This window comes from Pelophylax lessonae (assembly GCF_965119305.1).
Source record: "Pelophylax lessonae genome assembly, chromosome: 13".
Lineage (NCBI taxonomy): Eukaryota > Metazoa > Chordata > Amphibia > Anura > Ranidae > Pelophylax > Pelophylax lessonae.
In genome coordinates, this window is record NC_138780.1 from 154,759,091 (window position 1) to 154,781,334 (window position 22,244).

The window sequence follows — 22,244 nt, forward strand, 5'->3', positions numbered from 1 at the left end:
CACCTTAAAGACCACAACATACAGGGGTATACAATGTACGGTTAACAGCAAACACACACACACACACATCATAGGTTGAACTGGATGGACTGATGTCTTTTTTCAACCTCACTAACTATGTAACTATGGAACTATATTCACTGAGATACAGGTGACCAGTAGAGAGAGCATTTACAATTCAGTGCCAGAAATACAAGAATACATCTATGTATCAGCAAGCAAGTAAAGGTTACAGTAATAACTCAGAGCACCCATGATAATTGAATAAAGTGATAAGGGAAGGTGGGGGTTACCCATTCCCATTATCCACCCCACCCCCACCAGCGCAGCCATTGTATCCTTTCCTTATAGAGGAAATGAGGACATCCTATTCATTGCTGGGGGGTACCTACTTTACTCAGTTCAAGTAGTTATATACCAGTCCTAGTCTGGGGCTTTGAGCTAGGAGATCCCATAGGAACCTCTCCTTTCAGCTGTCCAATCAGAACAATCCAATCAGCCAGGCTGATATCAGTATAGCTGTACTGTATCAACGAGGTGCAAAGGCCATTCACCAACCGCTACTGTTCAGGGTTTATCGTGAATAATCCCATTTGTATTGCTGTGCAATGAGACAAAAGCTCTTTTGCAAAATATTTTTTTGGATTCGTTACTTTGTGTGCGGTCATTGGCGTACAATACAAGGTCAACTAGTAACAGATGAATACAGCATAGCTTCCTAGGCAGAGCCACACCAGAAAATATTACAGTCACAATATAATGTGCTGTGTTTTGGTAAGGGGCAGCTGAATGCATTGAAGTCACTGAAGTTGCCTATCGGTAAAAAGAAAAATGTAGGATAATAGAGAAAAGGACAGCTGGGCTACTCTATTGCTATTGTTTGTGTAGACGTGGGAATAGAAGATAAGAGGCCTGCTTTGTCTTGGCTCTTCTATGGCTCAGAAATGTGAAAGCTCCATCTCTATTCCCCTCCAGACCTGGCTTTCTGAATTGCCATTTTATTGGGATCTCCATACCCCAACATAAACTGGGCAAAGTGTCGGTGTCCGCTCAGAAATTAGGTTGAAATGTAGTGCAAGAATGCTGTGGAATACTTTGGCTTTCTAGAAAAGTTGAATAAAACGAACCATATTTAGGAATTATGCCTAGCTGGCTCCTGCACTACATTTACTGTTAGATACCAGTTACCATTCTAATCTGGCATTCCTGATCTCCATACTTGCCAGTGACCCATGGTATTGAGGCCGGGGGGGGGGGGGCAGCATAACAACCAGAAAACAAGCATTTCCGGACATACATCCTTTGCACCTGTACAGGAGCTAGAAAGCCAAGCAATACCAGGAGGTCAGGTGACTCTTATTATACTAGCATGATCAACAGGTAATAAAAATGTTACCGGGGGGGAATGGTGAAAACTTAGGGATCAGTTGACAAGAGAATACATACTTGCCTTGAAGCCAGATGGTTCTGGTCATATGTATGTGTTGGTTGGCTAGTCATCAACCTTTGTGCAAGGTCAGTTTACCCAAAACTGATAAATGCTTTAGAAACGGGATTCCAAACTTTTTATTGTTCGAGACCCTGAAAAGACTGCCCAAACCCCCTTCACTATCACCAGTTTGATTAGGTACCTGTATAACCTCAAAGATGTCAGTAGCTTGGTTTTACTATATTGTACTTATAGAGACAACAGCCGATACATTATACAACAGAATAATTTATTGATATATTTTATTGAATTGGTAAATCATTAAAGGGTAACTCCACTTTCGTTGAAAAGAATAATATAGCATATACAATTGTCAGTATTGTAGTTGAATGTTTTTTAAAAATGACCTTTTCTTTTGAATCTGCAGCTGTATTTTCTGTCAAATGCAATGCAATATGGCTACCTGGAGGTGTTCTGTACACAGAATGTGCACAGAACCCCCCCCCCCCCCCCCAGATATGTCATTTCCTGCTTGTGTGATTGGCTCAATAATTTTCCCATAAGTCTGCACCAAGATACAAGATAAAGGTCCGATTTCAGGCATCCCCTGCAACAAAAATGTCATTTTTGGTGAGATACTCCCAATAGGAAATTAAATCTGATGGGATGCAGGCCCTGCAGTTTTCTTCATTAGAGCTGTGCAGGTACAGAAGCTGGTTGATAATTAAGCAACCACTCACTTCTGCACATGGCCACAGACAAACACACAGAGACTTCCTCAGAATAACAAAGGGTAGGAATCTGCAACAAAGTTTGTCAAAATCCTTGAAATGTACATAGATCACCCTGAGGGTAATGTTTTTTTTCTCCTCAAAAGTGGAGTTACTCTTTAATACACTAGTTATTAAAAACTAATATGGCTGTGTGTCGTCAGTAATCACTCATAAAGTCCTGTTGCAGAAACAGAACTGTACTAAAGTTCAAGATCAGCAAAGCACAACTAATTTGGTGGAGGAACAACCTGACCAGGCGCGCTCACAGAATGTTACAGCATTGAGTGTAGCAGTAGGTCCCCGGGTGCACCAACACCATCTTTCTCCAGGGGAGGAATGTGGCCCAGCCGATCTGTACTCAATCAGGAAGGCTTCCAGGAAAGATGGTGTGCCCCTGCACTTTCCTTACTAGTCTGGTGCTCCCTACTGCTAATTACTGTTCCTGCCAGACCAGTGACTTACCCCTACACTACCCAAACAGAAAATGCGTGCCAAGCCTGGAAGCCAGGATCCTAAATAGATTCTGCCTGACCAAAGATGGCCACCAGAGTCACATGGGGTGCCAGTATCCAATCGGATAGCTCTACCAGTAACTCAGAGGAGCCATGTACCTCTTGACTTCCTCTCCCTCTGCAATGCCGCTGCGGTTTGAGTGCCACATTCAGTGGAGAAAGCGGATGGTTTGGCCGACCGACCCACCGGTGGACAACCAGAGTCCACATCACCAGGCAATGACATTGAAACCTGGACAAAGGACCCTCCATCTCTGCAGTCCAGAAAAAAGAAGACTCTGGACCTGGAGCATCGTCTAATCTAAGACTCATGTAACTATTGAGGCTATTCAATTATTTTATTTTTAATACTATTTTTTTTTTATATTACTAGGGCAGTTAGATAGGTGGAGGTAAAGTTTAACGGAGATGGGTCAGAGCACAACTTTAAGAACACTTACTTTAGAGAGAGATAACCTGCCAACATGTTTATATCTCTCGTGGAATCTATTAGTAGGATCTGTTCATTTCAGTTCCAGGGTCTGCACATTTTCTATGGCCAATATGAGGGGGTTCCTATATTTCATAGTATGGGGCATGTAGCAAGAACAGGCAGCGCTCTCAGGTGGACAGGTACAGTCAGGAATTACGGCCGGGAAATGTCGCTGTCAGAGGGTGTCGGCAGCAATTTATGAATCCAGCTTGTGTAATGTATCCTAGAGATGCAGCGTACATAAGGAAGTGAGCTGAGTGTTTTTATTTTCTGTCCAGCTCCGCTGTTTCTATACAACACACAGGCTCTGCAGATTGGCTGCTTGCCCCAGTTTTAGCTGGAGCAGGAGCCTTTTTGTTTGGCACAGCACGGTTACATTATATGGCTAGGATCTTGAGCGTTTTCCTTGCCAGCAGATGAGAACATCATCTCTGAAAATACAACTGCATGTCTGACGGGATCAGAGCATTTCCCACTGGCTTCCACCCCGCTATGATACAGCATTCATAATCTTACAGGGGAATTTTCACACCATGATTTCCATTAAAAATCAGTGGTTCCAGGAGGAGTCTGGTGGGTTTAGTAATCCGCTGATGTCTTGTATCTCTTAGATCTAATCACACCAGCGGGCGTGCATTATGCTCTGTATAACATGTACCCACCGGTGTGCATTGTTTAGGGGCATTGCACGGTTTACCTTTTTTTTTTTTTTTTTTTTTCTGTTTTTAAACTTTATTGTATTGGAATATCACAACATTTTTTATTATATCTAAGCCTGCAGAGTGTTTGATTGCAGTGTAGTGCATCACAGAGCTCTGTATATTAATGTAAACTATAGTACTTTTTTTTTTGTAAAAGATTGCTTTGGCTACGCGTTTAGACTGTATTGGGCACCACTCGCCAATGGGGCTGGTGTGAAGAAACTTTTAAGGTCTTTAGCAGTGAGATGATCTGGCCAGAGCCTCCTGCCATGCAGTTTTGTGTGCTTTGCCTACCTTGAATTTCATCCACTGCTCTTGTATTACCAATAAAATCAAGAGAATGGGCCTTCCTTGTAATGGCTGGGGCAGTTGTGCAATCCTGCAAGTGTATAGATCTGACTACAAAATTGTCTGAGTGACACTGCAGGGTTAAACCACCTAAATTAGAAATCCTGTTTTTGGGTGGACTGATGAAGAAAAACTCATTCTGCAAAATTCAAAGTTACTTGGCTGTCCTGCTGACCCTCAGACTTAATTACTGTGAAACGTTGATCTGGAACAAGTATGCACAAATATATTTGATCTTTTTCCTTTGCATACTGGCCAGGAGTCTGAAAATGCTACTTGCCTTACTGTTTAGAACTTCTGACCAGCCCCCTTTCTTCTCCTACATCTCTTTCTATTGGCCAAAGAGGCTGCTGAACTTCTTCCATGGTCCACTGTGGCGCACAGGAAGGGGCGGGACCGATCTTGACTACTAAAAGCACGACAATGGCCCAACAAAAATTCTGTAGAAGCGCCATCCCCATTATGGTCATTATTTTTCTCCTGAATGTGAATATACACTCGCCGGTCACTTTATTAGGTACACATTTCTAGTACCGGGTTGGACCCCCCTTTTGCTTTTAGAACTGCCTTAACCACTTCCATACCGGACCATTTCTGGCACTCCGCTCCTACATGTAAAAATCATAATTTCTTTGCTAGAAAATTACTCAGAACCCCCAAACATTATATATATATATTTTTTTTTTTTTTAGCAGAGACCCTAGGGAATAAAATGGCGGTCATTGCAACTTTTTATGTCACACGGCATTTGCGCAAAAATTGTTTAAACTCCTTTTTTGGAGGGGGGGGGAGTTTTTTGAATAAAAAAAAGAAAACACTAAAGTTAGACCAATTTTTTTGTATAATGTGAAAGATGATGTTACGCCGAGTAAATAGATACCTAACCTGTCACGCTTTAAAATTGCGCACACTCGTGGAATGACGGCAAACTTTGGTACATAAAAATCTCTATAGGCAACGCTTTAAAAAAATTTGCAGGTTACCAGTTTAGAGTTAGAGGAGGTGTTGTGCTAGAATTGTTGCTCCTGCTCTAACGTTCGCGGCGATACTTCACATGTATGGAATGAATGCCGTTTACATATGTGGCCGCAAGCACGCATCCGGGGCCGGGGGGGGGGGGGGGGGCACTTTAAATAAAAATATATAATTTTTTTTTTTTTAACACTTCCCCTTAAATTTTTTTTTTATTATGACTTTTATTCCTATTACAAGGAATGTAAACATCCCTTGTAATAGGAATAGTGCTTGACAGGTCCTCTTTATGGAGAGATCTGGGGTAAATAATTCCCACAGGCTGGAAAGCCTGAAATAAAAAAAAATCTGCTATCCAGCAGAGATCACAGCAGAATTGACAACTGCCGGGCGTGACGTTATAATGTCGCACCCGGGCCTCCGAGAGTCATAGAGACTGCCGGGGGCCATCTGGTCCTCGGCAGTCTCTATGGTGTACTTCCGCCGCCGCCGGAAGCCTTCTCCGGCTCGCTGATTGCACGGGTGAGCTGGTGGAAGCACCGGAGGGTGGCGGGAGGGAGAGGGTGTCACCTCCCGCCGCCTGTAAGAACGATCAAGTGGCTGAACAGCCGCTATGATTGTTCTTATGGGGAAGGGAATCACCGGCTGAAAAATAAAAATAACTAATGCCTGCAGCTGCAGGCATCATTCAGATATCCCCAGATAAAGCCCTGGACGTCGTACAACGTCCAGCGATAAGAAAGTGGTTATTTCTTCATGGCATAGATTCAACAAGGTGTTGGAAACATTACTCCAAGATTTTGGTCCATATTGACATGGACTAATGCAGTTGCTGCAGATTTGTTGGCTGCACATCTGATTCCAATCTCCCGTTGCACAACATCCCAAAGGTGCTCTATTGGATGAGATCTGATGAGTGTGGAGGCCATTGGAGTACAGTGACCTCATTGTCATGTTCAAGAAACCAGTGGTGAGATGATTTGAGCTTTGTGACATGGTGCATTATCCTGCTGGAAGGAGCCATCAGAAGATGGGTACCCTGTAGTCATAAAGGGATGGACATGGTCACCAACAATACTCAGGTAGGCTGTGGCATTTAAACAATGATCATGTGCCAAGAAAATATCCCCCACACCATTACACCGCCAGCCTGAACCGTTAATACAAAGCAGGATGGATCCATGCTTTCATATTTATGCCAAATTCTGACTCTACCATCTGAATGTCACAACTGAAATTGAGACTCCTCAGACCAGGCAACATTTTTCCAATCTTGTCTTGTCCAACTTTGGTTAGCCTGTGCAAATTGTAGCCTCAGTTTCCTGTTTAGCTGGCAGGAGTGGCTCCTGGTGTGGTCTGCTGCTGTAGCCCATTTGCTTCAAGGTTTGATATGTTGTGCGTTCAGAGATGGTATTCTGCAAACCTTGGTTGTAATGAGTTAACGGTTGCCTTTCCATCATTTCGTCTGCCCATTCTCCTCTGACCTCAACAAGGCATTTTCGTCCACATGGATATTTTCTCTTTTTCGGACCATTCTCTGTAAATCCTAGAGATGGTGGTGCGTGAAAGTCCCAGTAGATCAGCAGTTTTTGAAATACTCAGACCCGCCCGTCTGGCACCAACAGCCATGCCAAGTTCAAAGTGACTTAAATCCCCTTTCTTCCCCCATTCTGATGCTCGATTTGAACTTCATCAAGTTGTCTTTAGCATATCTAGATGCCAAAATGCAATTGAGTTGCTTCCATAAAAATTTACTAGGCCATTCAGCTGAGTGGTCCTTTGGCGTATTATCTGGCTGAAATACTGGTCTGCGGACCAGACTTCTAAGACCACCTTATCTGATCTCCCACTTGTAGGGGATTGCCTGTTTTGGAGATTCCTTGGATGACATCTTTCTCACAGAGGGGAAGAGTACTCTTCTTCTGCAGGCTACCAAGGGCATAGAGCCCGTCGTAGAAGTGGGTCATTCTCCTTGGCTCATAGAGGTTTTTATTGTCCCTCAGGGTCTCAAGACAGGAGATCAAAAGTCAGGGCCTCCACCTGATTATTGGTTATCATTATCGGTTTGTGGCATGGACCTTTGGGGTTTTCACAAAAGTGTTGGCCCCAGCGCTGGCATTGTTTGAGTCAGCGGGGGATTGCGGTATTTGGGTACCTGGATGATCTTCTGTGAGCGAAGTCTCTGACTGCTCTGATGGACAACTGGAGATTGCTCTGAGGGAGTTTGGTTGGATTCTGAACCTTCAGGAGTCTGCTTTGGTTCTGTCCATCAAAACTGGACTATCTGGGTCTGATTCTGGCCTCGGCCTCAACCAGTGTGTTTCTTCCTCTAGAAAAACTCCAGAAATTGCAGGAGGCAATTCAGCTTCTGTTCAGTAGACGGTCATCCCTCCGGGCTTGCATGCAGGTGCTGGGCCTGATAGTGTCCACCCTCAAGGCAGTCTGTTTGCACATTTCCACACAAGATCTCTGCTAAAGAGATTCTAGTGAAATGGGACAAGGATCCACAGTCTCTAGAGGTGGCTTAGTTCCCTGGCACTTCGACAAGGAAAGTCCTTTCTCCCCTAGTACTGGACGATTGTCACCACAGATGCCAGCCTGTCCGGGTGGGTAGTCCTCCTCAGGACAGATGTGCTCAGGGGTTCTGGACTTCGCCAGAGTTCAGACTGTCGATTTTAATGTTCTGGAAATCTGTGTAATTTTGTCTTCAGGGGTGTCTGGTACGAATTAATTTGGACAATACCAAGGCCGTGGTCTATGTCAATCACCAAGGGGGCACAAGTAGTATCCTGGCGGCTCAGTAAGTAGCTGGCATTCTAAGGTGGGCTGACCGATTTTGTTCCAATGGTCGCCAATGCTCCTTAGGGACTGCCTCTCAGGGAGGATCTGCTGTCCCTAGGACTGATATTCCATCCTGCTTTACATTCGCTGGCTTTGATGGCTTGGCTGTTGAACAGCAAGTGCTGAAGGATGGAGGTTCTTCTGAGTCTGTGATTCCTAGAAAGCTAGAAAATCTTCTAGGAAGAGCTACCATCGTATATGGAATACGTGCATTGCGTGGTGGGAGTCTCTTGGGATTCATCCTCACTTCTCCTTGGTGGATCGGATCTTAACCTTCCTTCAACGGGGGGGGTTTAACAGAAATTGGTCTGAGTACCATCAAGGGCCAGGTATCTGCTTTGGCGGTCTTTTTCCAACGACCTTTGGCATCACACTTCCTGATACCTCTCTTCAGGGTGTCCGACATTTGGTTCCTTCAGTGCAGGCTCTGTTGCCACCCTGGGATCTTATTGTGGTGCTTTCAGCTCTACAGAAGCCTCCCTTTGAAAATATTCAAGAACTTTCCCTGCTTGAGCTGCCCCAGAAAGTTGCCTTTTTTGGTGGCTATCACCTCCTGTCGTTCACCTTACCTGGGGATTCACAAGGATAAGTTGATGCTTCGCCCCTGTCCATCATTCCTTCCTAAGGTGGTCTGACTGTCATTTGAATGAAGACATTGTTTTGCCTTCTGTGTCCCAGGCAAAACATCCAAAGGAAACTGCCTTGCATGCCTTGGATGTGGTCCGGGCAATTAGGGTGTACCTGGCAGCTACGGAGTCTTTTAGGAAATCAGACTATTTGTGCTCACAGACGGACCTCGCAAAGGGTTGTTCGCTTCTTCTGTGACCAATTCCAGATGGATCAGACAGACTGTGGTTGCGGCCTATTGCATCAGGGGTCAGGTTCCTCCTTTTCCTGTCGAGGAGAACACTACTAGGGCGCTTAGTGTCTCCTGGGCTTCCGTCATCAAGCGTCAGTGACGCAGGTTTGCAAGGAGGCCACCTGGTCGTCTGTGCATACTTTTACAAAACTTTTATAAAGTGAATGTGTTGGCATCTGCAGATGCTTCTTTTGGCCGTAAGGTTTTGCTGGCTGCTGCTTAGAGGACCCGGTTCTCTTGGAGGGTGTATTTTTTTTTTTTTTTCAGGTGAGCTTCAGTTGTTTATGGTGGAGCTCCATGTTACCTGGTTGGCTATGGTTAACCTTGGGAATTTTTTCTGCTTTTTTTTCCCACCCCTCATTTTTAACACTTAACGTCCCAATGGTTAAGAAAAATCAGAAGCTGTGTCCGTCAGTAAATGAAAGAGAAAATGGGATTTTTGACTTACCATAAAAACCATTTCTCTGATGTTCATTGACAGACCCAGCATCCACCAATCTGTGGAGTTGGCTTTCTTCTGACACTGCTTGTAACAAAACTGAGTGCCTATAGCGGAGAGTTGGTGTATACCCCCTGAGACTGAACCATAGGCGTAGTCAAGCTTTTTCCTGTCTAGTGTCCTACTCCTGTAAGGGGCAGTATAACCCAATAGTTAACAAGAATCAGGAGCTGTGTCCATCAATGGCCATCAGAGAAATGGATTTTACGGTAAGTCAAAAATCCAATTTTTTTTTGGGAGTTCCTCTTTAAAGCAAGTGAGTGAAATCCAGTCTCTGGGAGCATGAACTTGTGAGCTTTCTGGTAACGGATGAGGCTGGCTCCTGGCAGACCGGCAGCTGTGCTAGCCTTGTACTTATATGGGGCAGCTGCAGAGCCAGCTGTCGTGTGCTGTGAATCATACGCCAATAGATGCTGTAAATAGACCTGAGTGTAGTAATCTAATACCTACCAGCTTTTGCATCTTACAGAGGGACTTGAGATCCCCCCCCCCCCCCCCCAGAACCAGCCACAGTTAAAGTTCCATTTAAGAGACAGTTTGCCCTCTAAACAAAAACTGCAGAAAATGATTCAGCTTATTAAATAAAACCCGCCTCTTTCTTCTCATTAATCACTCTCCTTAATTCAGCCAGATTTTTTTTTTTTTTGCGTTCTGCTGTTGTTGTTTAACTCTATCAAGGGATCCATTGAAGAGATAGATTGGTGAGCGGGCGCAGTACTCTCGAACAGAACTGGCAATCATTAGCAGCGTTTAGTACAGTAATGTGAATTCAGGAGCCATTAACAGTCTTGTAATAGAATTAATGGGCCATCCTGCTTTTTAAGAGCTTATCAGTAGAGACTGGCAGTACACTATGAACATGTGGGGAGATATAAAAGGGCCATATGCAGTATATGAAGTTCTAAAATGAACAGACACTTAGCCGGTGGGATGGCAGGGCCGTCAACAAACTTTTAGCCATACGTTTTCCAGCCAAGAATCATTTCTGTGCCATGGGCAATGGGGATTTCTGTGGGGTTTTTATTTATTTTTAATTTTTTTGCATACTTTGACTCTACCTGTAGGTTTATCCAATCCCCGCTGGATAATTTAGGGATAAAATGCCAAGTCATGCAGCAATTTAGAATGATTTAGCTAGTGTGACTGTAATAGATGCCATTTTAACAGAGATAGTTACTGTCACTTAGTGGATAGTCCACTGCCATGTCAGCTTTATTAATTGTTTTAATGTGTATTCACTATTATGGAAGATGCAGTAAGGAGAGTGAGACTTCTACAGCCTGTGGTGGTGATGGAGGGGCAGAGTCAGGAACAATACAATATTACCACTTAAAGTGGAACTACATTGCATCTGAGCACCACAAAACAAAAATGATATTTAAAGCAAACTCCCTCATCCATCCATGTCTCAATGCTTTATTTTGCTGAGAAATCACCTCCCTAGCATTTATGGCCATAGCCATCTTCAGTAAAGTGTGCATGCCCCTCCTCCCCTCCTCCCCCCGAAGACCCCTAGGATGTATGACATCATTTGCCTAGGCCTGGAAACCAGGAAGTAACTGAAGAAACACAAAAAAAAAAATTAAAGCAAGTAAATATGACATCCTTTGGTATTTTACTAATGGCAGCAGCATAAGGATTAGCATAAGGAGAAAAAAAAAATGTATGTATGTGTGTATATATATATATATATATATATATATATATATATATATATATATATATATATATATATATATATATATATATATATATATATATATATATATATATATATATATATATATATATATATATATATATTATACACACAGTGCCTTGCAAAAGTATTCGGCCCCCTTGAACTTTGTGACCTGTTGCCACATTTCAGGCTTCAAGCATAAAGATATAAAACTGTAATTTTTTTGTGAAGAATCAACAACAAGTGGGACACAATCATGAAGTGGAACGAAATTTATTGGATATTTCAAACTTTGTTAACAAATAAAAAACTGAAAAATTGGGCGTGCAAAATTATTCAGCCCCCTTAAGTTAATACTTTGTAGCGCCACCTTTTGCTGCGATTACAGCTGTAAGTCGCTTGGGGTATGTCTCTATCAGTTTTGCACATCGAGAGACTGACATTTTTGCCCATTCCTCCTTGCAAAACAGCTCGAGCTCAGTGAGGTTGGATGGAGAGCGTCTGTGAACAGCAGTTTTCAGTTCTTTCCACAGATTCTCGATTGGATTCAGGTCTGGACTTTGACTTGGCCATTCTAACAGCTGGATATGTTTATTTGTGAACCATTCCATTGTAGATTTTGCTTTATGTTTTGGATCATTGTCTTGTTGGAAGACAAATCTCCGTCCCAGTCTCAGGTCTTCTGCAGACTCCATCAGGTTTTCTTCCAGAATGGTCCTGTATTTGGCTTCATCCATCTTCCCATCAATTTTAACCATCTTCCCTGTCCCTGCTGAAGAAAAGCAGGCCCAAACCATGATGCTGCCACCACTATGTTTGACAGTGGGGATGGTGTGTTCAGGGTGATGAGCTGTGTTGCTTTTACGCCAAACATAACGTTTTGCATTGTTGCCCAAAAGTTTGATTTTGGTTTCATCTGACCAGAGCACCTTCTTCCACATGTTTGGTGTGTCTCCCAGGTGACTTGTGGCAAACTTTAAACTACACTTTTTATGGATATCTTTAAGAAATGGCTTTCTTCTTGCCACTCTTCCATAAAGGCCAGATTTGTGCAGTATACGACAGATTGTTGTCCTATGGACAGAGTCTCCCACCTCAGCTGTAGATCTCTGCAGTTCATCCAGAGTGATCATGGGCCTCTTGGCTGCATCTCTGATCAGTCTTCTCCTTGTATGAGTTGAAAGTTTAGAGGGACGACCAGGTCTTCGTAGATTTGCAGTGGTCTGATACTCCCATTTCAATATTATCGCTTGCACAGTGCTCCTTGGGATGTTTAAAGCTTGGGAAATCTTTTTGTATCCAAATCCGGCTTTAAACTTCTCCACAACAGTATCTCGGACCTGCCTGGTGTGTTCCTTGTTCTTCATGATGCTCTCTGCGCTTTAAATGGACCTCTGAGACTATCACAGTGCAGGTGCATTTATACGGAGACTTGATTACACACAGGTGGATTCTATTTATCATCATTAGTCCTTTAGGTCAACATTGGATCATTCAGAGATCCTCACTGAACTTCTGGAGAGAGTTTGCTGCACTGAAAGTAAAGGGGCTGAATAATTTTGCACGCCCAATTTTTCAGTTTTTTATTTAACAAAGTTTGAAATATCCAATAAATTTCGTTCCACTTCATGATTGTGTCCCACTTGTTGTTGATTCTTCACACAAAATTAGTTTTATATCTTTATGTTTGAAGCCTGAAATGTGGCAAAAGGTCGCAAAGTTCAAGGGGGCCGAATACTTTCACAAGGCACTGTGTGTGTGTTTGTGTATATGTGTGTATATGTATGTATATATATATATATATATATATATATATATATATATATATATATATATAATATATATATTTTTTTTTTTGTCAACACGTAGGAAGGAAATGATAAAGGTGTGTGTGTGTGTATGTATGTATGTATATGTGTGTGTGTGTGTGTGTGTGTGTGTGTGTGTATATATATATATATATATATATATATATATATATATATTATATATTCATCTTTGCACCTTGTTTTTTTAGGGACTCCTTTAATTCTTTGCCTGAATTAAGGGATGTAATAGGGCAATTTGATTGGGAGAAGCCATGCTGTTCTGTGCATTGATGATCTCTGTCCCTATACAAATGTTGGAGTGTAACAACATAATGACATATTAAGAGGGTGGAGTTGAAAGCCGATGATCTCTGACTTGTGCAGCAAGCAGAGATCAAGCCGAGAGGTCAGAGAACATTAGGTCCTGCTACTATGCCTGCGCAGCACTGGGAAACCTCTTAAGATAGCCACAGGGCATGTAGTTTTGCAAGCGTGTGCGCATGAACTATTTGTAAACTTTAATAAAGTTAATTAAGTTAAGTAATAAAGTTTATTATATAAAAAAAAAAAAAAACTTGAATTCTGCTTTAAATAAAATAGGAACACACATCAATGAATATTTATTTTTGTCATTTTTCTTGCAGGTATTAGAAGATAATGACTATGGCCGGGCAGTGGACTGGTGGGGTTTAGGTGTGGTCATGTATGAAATGATGTGCGGTCGCCTCCCCTTTTACAACCAGGACCACGAAAAACTCTTTGAACTTATTCTTATGGAAGAAATTAGATTCCCTCGCACTTTATTACCTGAAGCAAAATCTTTGCTATCTGGTTTACTGAAGAAAGATCCAAAACAAAGGTAAGACCTGAAGGCTTGGAGTTTAGTCTTTTCAAGGTAATCGAATACTGAAATATGGAAACCGTTATCACACCTGACAAGCCCTGAAGCAGTCATCCTTATCCTTGCTTTCTGCTTGGCGCCAAGATATGATATACACATATCAGAAGGATGAAGATAACAGATCTGGAGCTCACACCTTCGGAAACATGTTGGCATTGGCAGTTTCAATATTTCCATCTTCTGAATCCATTTGACTTCTTATACTTTTGAGCTAAAAATGCCACAAATTTGTAATACTGTCTGATATATAATTTCATGTGACTAGATTTACAAGGAATAGAGAATTCCGTGCAAATCCAACTCTCACTTCTCTTGTACCATTTGTGACCTACAGACTGTACTAAGAACCATAGGATTTTCCCTAATTACCTGGTTTACGATCAGTAAAAAATGGATTTTTGTAAAATCTTACCGTAAAATCCTTTTCTCTTAGCTCATTGACAGACGTAGTCCTCGGTGATACACCACCTTCGGGTTATGTTGCCTTCACAGGAGCAGGACTAGACAGGAAATTAAAAAGCTCTGGCCACACCCTAGGGGCAGTCCCAGAGGGTATATCCTCTCTCTCTCTGCCTCAGCAAATCAGTTATGTGAAAAAGCAGTCTTTAGAGATTTTAACCCAACTCAAAAAACAGAGGGGCGGGGACTACGTCTGTCAATGAGCTAAGAGAAAAGGATTTTACGGTAAGATTTTACAAAAATCCATTTTTCTCTAGCGCTCATTGACAGACGTAGTCCTCGGTGATACACCACCTTCGGGACGTCCCAGAGCAGTATCACAACTGAGGGGTGGGAAAATGAAATCAAATCCCAATCTAGAAGGCCCAACCGGTGCCAACTAGAAGTTTACAATGCTCATCCTTAATGATGAGACTCAACAAAAAAGAGAAAAAAATTTTCTTTTTTTTTTTTTTTTTTTCAAACAGAAAAAACCCTCGAGGTAGACCACCGGTCTCCTCAAATTGCGGCCTGCAAAACCTTGCGGCCAAATGAGGCATCCGCCGATGCCGTCACATCAATTTTATAGAATTTTGTAAAGGTATGTACCGACGACCAAGTGGCCGCCTTACATACCTGGACCACTGACGCCTGATGGCGAAAGGCCCAGGAAGTACTGAGCGCTCGAGTGGAGTGCGCCCTAACAGGGAACGGAGGACTCTGACCCTTAATAGAATAAGCCTGTACCACCGTTTGTCTAATCCATTTGGCAATGGTCGCAGCAGATGCAGGCAAACCCTTTCTGGGGCCATCCGTGATCACAAAAAGTGAATCCGTCTTACGGAAAGATTCCGTAGCTTTCAGGTATACCCTGATTGCCCGAACCACATCTAAGGAATGCAACGCATGTTCCCGATGATGCTTGGGCTGAGGACACAAGGAAGGTAGTACAATATCTTCATTCAGATGAAAATCTGAAACCACCTTAGGAAGAAAAGATGGCTTAGGATGAAGTACTACCTTATCCCTATGAATCACTATGTATGGGGACTGGCATGATAATGCAGCCAGTTCTGACACCCTGCGAGCAGAAGTAATAGCCACCAAGAAGGCCACCTTCTGGGATAAAGTAAGCAAGGGAATCTCCCTGATGTTTTCAAAGGGAAGTTTCTGTAGAACCGACAAAACCAAATTAAGATCCCAGGGCGGTAAGGGCGCGCGGACTGGAGGAGCCAGGTGCCGCACCCCCTGGATGAAATTCCGCACCAAGGATTTGGTAGCTAAAGGCTTCTGAAAGAAGATTGCTAATGCTGAAACTTGACCCTTGATGGTGCTCAAGGCTAGCTTCTGCTCAACCCCTTGTTGCAAAAAGGCCAATATTCGAGACACCGAATAGGTACGTGGAGGAAATCCTAAAGATTCGCACCACGCAATATAAGTCTTCCATGTGTGATAATAGACTTTGCTGGAAGTCGCTTTCCTTGCTTTAATAAGGGTAGGAATGACTGAAGTAGACAAACCTCTGTCCTTCAGTACTTGGGTCTCAATGGCCAGGCCATTAAAACCAGCGACTGTAAAGCACGATGGTAAATTGGTCCTTGAGACCACAGACACTCCCTGAGACGAAGTTCCCACGGAACGTCTGCGACTAACATGTCCAAGTCGGCCAGGCCGGCTTGAGGAGGCCAGCCTAGAATTTCTAGGACCACTGGCGCTGATTGGATCTGAACCAGGCGTCCCTAGAGCTATCTGGCCCCGACCATCCGAGAAAGTCTGGTCGTTTTCTGTTCCCACACATTTATCAGATACCTGATAGTTATCAGGAAAGGTGATCTTTTCTGGTTGAACCTCAGGGACCGAAGTCACCCGACTAGAGGCTACTTGGCCTATCTGGTCAACCAGATCCGATTCCTGTGAGGTATCGGGACTAATCTTAGGAAAAGGTAAAGGAAAAGATCTATTCAGGGAACGGTAACTACCGCTTCCTGTAGTACTTAAATGTTGGAAGGGAAGAATCGCACCGGTAGTAGTGGTTGATGCTCGATCTAATGTCCTGAATACCGGTGAAAACGTCCCCCCACCCTGAAACCGGGTGGGGGCGCACCTTCAGGCTGTGTACTCCTTTGCTTCGGGTTTGGCTGGGTTGGTCCTCTGCTTGTCCTACCAGCCCTTCTTGAACCCTCCTGGAGGAGTCTTGCCTTTCCCGCTAGTACCAGCCGGGCGCCCTTTATGGGCGGTAAAGAAAGGTCCTCGCTTGTTGCGAGGTCCCTTAGCTTTTGCAGCCTGTGGCAAAAAAGTGCTCTTGCCCCCAGTGGCATCCTTAATGATTTCATCTAGGTTGGCCCCCAAATAGACGATTCCCCTGAAAAGGGAGATTGGTCAAGGTCTTTTTGGAACCTAGGTCAGCTGACCAGCATTTTAACCACAGCACACGTCTGAGGATCACCGCTAACTTAGATGCATGCCCTAATAAGGGAGTAGTGTCCAAGGCTGCGTCACAGATAAACTGTAGCCCTTGTATAATCTGTTCCATCAAATCAGATGTCTCCTGGGGAATATCTTTTCCCCTAAGATCTTGGCGTACCATTTTCGCCCATTCCGTAAGTGTCTGGGAAACTAGACCAATAACAATTACTGGTCTAAATGCTGACCCTATCAGAGAGAAGATGGTGCGGGACTCTGCTTCTATCTTTCGATCCACCGGATCCTTAAAGGACGAAGTGTCCTCCACTGGAATAACCGTGGCTTTATTCAGCCTGGAAATAGGCAGATCCACGACTGGTGGTACCGTCCATTTCTTAATGATGGATTCCTCGAACGGATAGCGTCTAGCAATACGCTTGGAAATAGTAAAGGTACGTTTAGAATGCTCCCATTCTCCTTTAATCTGATTACCAAAACATTTAGGTACAGGAAAAGCCTTCGCCGTCTTGATGGGCTTATTAGTACCAAAAGGCATCTCTGTTTCAGTTGCCTCTGCCGGTAAAGCCTCAAGTTTTAAGGTTTCCTGCACTGCCACAACTAGTGCGTCCACCAATGCTTCTTCCTGAATTATAGCAAGAGAAGAAGCGTCCTCCTCACTGTCTGAGGGGGCTTTACCTGGGATAACAGCCCTTGCAGAGGAACCTGCAACTGCCGTGACCATCTCTGAATCTGAGTCAGAGGTGTCAGATGGTATAGGGGTAGGCGGGGGTCGCTTCCTTGACCCCCGTCCCTGACAGGCCGCCTCCACCCGAGCCACCATAGACTCCAAAATTGCTGTAAATGACTCTATACTCTGTGCACCGGCGGGTCCCGTGGCCCCCTCGAGGGAAACAGGTGGGGGAATATGTGTGGCAGGGTCCATGATAATTCCAGTCACTTCCTGGATAATATAATTCAAAAGTAAAGAAAAAACTTTTTTTTTTTTTTTTTTTTTTTTTCTGACCCCCAGCGCCACAAAAAGCCCCTTAGTGTTACCTGCTAGGGATCCCTATCGATCGAGAGAGAGAGAGATAGACCCCCAGGCTCACCACTTGATGCTCAGAGTTTAACTGCAACAGGTTACAGCGCTGTCTTGACAAACAGGAAGTCTTTTGGCTGGCTGCCCAGGAAGAAAGGAGGCGGCTCCGCCCCTCTGCACGCCTTCCGGCGCCTCCCCCAAGCTCCACGAGGTGTTTGGATCACCTCAAACATGGCCGCCCCCATGCTGGAGACACGAGGCTACGCCAAAATGGCGGCTCGTGCGATCCAGCAAAAAAAAAATGGCGGCGGCCTGTACTGAATAGCGGTTTGCTGCAGGGCACACAACACTCTCTCTGCATGGGGATATGGCGTGGTTGGCGGTACCGGCCCTGGCGGACCGCATGGCCATTCGGGAGGCCTGCTAATAGCTGGAGATCTGATTTGGAAGGCAGTCTACATGTCCGTGGCTTCTGACTGGTAGGTAGCTTATACTTAACCCATAAGATTCCCAGAATGCCACAGATTACATCTTTTAAACATGTATACAATTAGATTGTTAGCTCCCAAACCAAGCCTCCTGGCTTTTTGCACACATAAAATCACACTCAAAGTAGGAGGATCTGTGACATGTTATAGGATAGAGAGGGACTCTATCTTACCATACAGAGAGGGGCCCGCGTTCACCACAAGACCCGTCAGGGGAAAAGGGGGAACATACTACTCACCATACCGGAACCAGGCGGGCACCAACTCCTGACAGTACCCCTCTCCACCGGGGCGGGAGGGCTGTCGACCGATACGGACGCCGTGACTCATGGTCTTTGGCGTTTCAGCGAGACGTTTAACTCGCGGGTTCAGTCCTTTAATGGGACTTTGTCGCGGCCGACCCAGCGCGGAGCTATGGCCTGCACGCGCTCGTAGGCTGAACTGGGGTGACCACTGGATCTCAACATCCAGCCCGTCGCCCAGTTCAGCTTTCTTGCTTGAAGATCTCACAGGAACACTGGAGAAAAAAAGCTGTCTAAAAAATCCTTTAAGAAAAAAATTCTTGCCAGGACCTAAGATCCCAGCAAGGTATCTAGGTCCTTACTCCTAACTAGACAGAAAATAACTGATTTGCTGAGGCAGAGAGAGAGAGGATATACCCTCTGGGACTGCCCCTAGGGTGTGGCCAGAGCTTTTTAATTTCCTGTCTAGTCCTGCTCCTGTGGAGGCAACATAACCCGAAGGTGGTGTATCACCGAGGACTACGTCTGTCAATGAGCGCTAGAGAAATACAGTTTTTAAATCTTCTATTATATTCACAGTCTTAGTGTTTCCACACAAAAAAAAAAAAAATCCAATTTCATATTTGTTTTAGATCAGTGTCTTGGAATGCAATGGGGACACATTGGCACCCTGCAGAATTTCCTTGTGGAGGTTTTTTTTTAAAGGCATTTAAAAAGTGATATAGCAAAATTGATAGCTTGCGCAAGGTGATGGCAAACTATCGGTCCATTTGCTTTAATTAAAAAAGGTAGATAAATACATAAACGTATACATAAAAGCTGTATACACTTCAAAAGTTTACTAAAATTTGCATACAATTATTATTACTATTTGTTTATTTAAGGAAAACAGAAATTGCCATCAGACAGTTTGTACTCTGTGGCAATGTTGGCATTTGCTGGCTGTCCACCAGCTCTGCATAGCAACCTCCAGTGAAATATGACATCTCTGCTCTTTACTTTGCTTGTTAGTTCAGGCTTATTGTTCCTGGTAGCATTTATGTTTCAAACCATTTGGATCTTTCTGTAGTTTGAACAAGGTCAGGAGTGGGCAAAACACAAAGTAAGCACCATAGCTTCTGTATTTCTTTGGAATTGTGCACAGCACGGCTTTTGGCTTGGGCATCATCCACTTGTGCAGCACCCCATCACAATTTTCAATTTTCAGTACAAGGATCCTTTTGATCCCATCAATGAGTTAGCTTTCTTTTCCCACTCTAGACCAGGGGTCTACAGCCTTTCTAATCATAGGGTCAGTGTACTGTCCTTTAGACTTTAAGGGGGCCAGACTGTGGTTAGTGGGAGTACAAAATGACCCAGCATCAGTGGTGGTACACAATGTCCCATCATTGGTATTAATGGGAAGAATAGTTCCCCATTGTGGGTATCAATGGGAAGAGTAATGCCCCATCATTGGAGTCAGTGGGAGAAATTAGGCTCCATCATTGATGTCAGTGTGAGGAATTGTACCCCAAGGGCAAGATAAAGGCAGGCAAAGGGTCAAATCCAGCCCAAGGGCCACAGTTTGGAGGCCACTGCTCCGGACAGAGCAGAACAACTTTTGGTAACCTGACAGGATTTTTTTTTCTCCCCCTTTATGTTGAAACAATGCTTTGCTTAAGATGTTAAAGTTATCATAAAAATATTGTTAAGTTTTTTACACAAAGCTCATCTGCCATCACCTAAGCAGGGGACTCCAAGCTTTCTAAACAAGGGGCCAATTTACTGTCCTTCAGACTTTGAGGGGGCTGGACTGTGGCCAGTGTGAGGAGAAAATGCCCTGACATCAATGGGAGTAAACAGTGCTACATCATTGGTATCCTTGGGAGGAATAGCGCCCCATCGTTCGTTCGTATTGATGGAAGGAATAGTGCCCCTTTGTTGGTATTGGGAAAGGAATAGCACCCCATCAATGGTTACAGTGGGAGGAATAGTGCCCCATTGTCGGTATCAGCTGCAGGTATTTTGCCCCACTGTTGGGGTCAGTGGAAGAAGCAATGCCTTGTATCTGTGGGACGAATAGTACCCCAAGGGCTGGCTAAAGGCAAGCAAAAAGCTGCATCTGGCCCCCGGGCCAGTTTTGACCTAAAGCAAGGAAGCTAAACTGAGTGGTGCACAGAAAACACCTACAGATGCTTGCACAGACGGCTGCTGCTCCCCTGGGAAAGCCCAAAACCTAGGGTGCTTTTTTTATCCAGACCCAGACTTCTGTACAAAAGGTTGTGTTTCAATCTGCACCCCACCTCCTACATTTTGCTATTGGTCTCTTAGAGAGATTGGCAACCCTATGTGTGATGGGCAGGATTTGTCTCTCTAGGCAGATCTTAGCTTAGACCACAAGTGCAGAGATCCCACTTAGGAGACCTTAAGAAATCAAGGAGGGGGGGGGGGGGGGGGGCTGTGATTTAACTGGCCAGGATCTGTCCACCTAATAGAACAGCCTTGGGTTTACTGGCCCTTTATATCAGGAGTCATTTGAATTGGTTGCATACATAAAAGCAGAACGGAGTATATATATTTGCAGTGGATTTAACACTTTTCTTCACACATGCAGGTTAGGTGGCGGCCCTGATGATGCAAAAGAAATCATGCAACACAAATTTTTTGCAGGAATTGTATGGCAGGACGTTTATGAAAAAAAGGTAATGGCAGCTTCTTCATTCATTCATTCATTCATGTTTTATCACTGTAAGAATCTCCAGTTTTCCATATTAGTTAAACTCTAATTGTACCAAATTAAACCATTTTAATCTGAACTGCTCCACTTAATTGGTTACTGTTGAGCAATACAGACTGTACATACCTAAGACAAGTAAGGCCGAATGAGCATATTTTTTAGATTTTACAGTAAAATGCTTAGAGACCGTTGCATTTGCAACCGTAGGTTTACATTTCTAAATTTTTTTTTCTAGTAGTGACAAAGCTGGCGTGGTACAACTGCTTTATGCTGCAGCATAACTCCCCCCAACCCTTCCTACTCTGCCCCCCTACTCCAGAGTGAAGAAAAGCACAGCTGTTGCCGATTATGGCAGCTGTGTTGGCACACTATTGCTTGGCAAGGGGTGGGGCATCCTGGCACAATCTGCAGAGCCCAGCAGCTTGCGCACACTGGATTCCAGGAGCCAAGATGGTGCAGAAGGCCTCAAATTGATTTTACTATATGAACCAATGTCCTGCCAAAGAGAAATGGAGTGTCCTGACTGTGAAAGGGGGGAGGGTGGCAATCTGTCAGCATTATAAATAACCACTTTGTCATAGAACTGCTCTATTCCCATCATGTTTGTGGCTCAGCAATAAATGAATGCCCTTTGCAGTTCTAAGGACCTCCTATTAATATTTAATGTGCCCTGTTGTTTCCAGACTTAGATTTTATCTGGGCTGTTGGATTCTGCATAGATGTCATCTGTTTTATAGACTATTTCAGCAAAGTAAGGGAAGTTGGGGATTTTTTTTTTTATCTACGTGCCTAAACACCTAAAAAATGATTTCTGACATTTTAGTGTTTTAGTTTAGGATTATAGTGATTGGAGATGCTGCACGTTTGGTAATCGAAGGTTGCTGCTTCTCTACCCTCTGCTGACTCAGATTTGAATGCGGATCGCTGTCCCTGAGCGTGGTGGAGTGCGGCCAACCTTGGAAAGAAAAGAAAAAAGCTGCTTACAGCATTCTTGTAGTGGATCACTCCACTCCTGCCCTCATGTCAGAGGGAAAAGTGATCCCCATTTGTATCCATTTTTATGGTGCATCTTTTCCATACACTGTCTTGAAGACATGGATGCATGTAGGTCATCCTTCTCTT

At 43.9% G+C, this 22,244-nt stretch overlaps 1 protein-coding gene across 2 annotated transcripts in view; it reads left to right on the top strand.

Moving 5' to 3' along the window:
* Window positions 1-22,244, top strand: part of AKT1 (AKT serine/threonine kinase 1) — a 237,600-nt gene that overhangs the window by 202,207 nt on the left and 13,149 nt on the right. For both annotated transcript variants that reach the window (XM_082275278.1, XM_082275277.1), the window contains exons 11-12: window positions 13,540-13,754; window positions 21,000-21,087. In XM_082275278.1, the coding sequence (XP_082131404.1) occupies window positions 13,540-13,754; window positions 21,000-21,087 (303 nt within the window). The remainder of the gene's footprint in view (window positions 1-13,539; window positions 13,755-20,999; window positions 21,088-22,244) is intronic.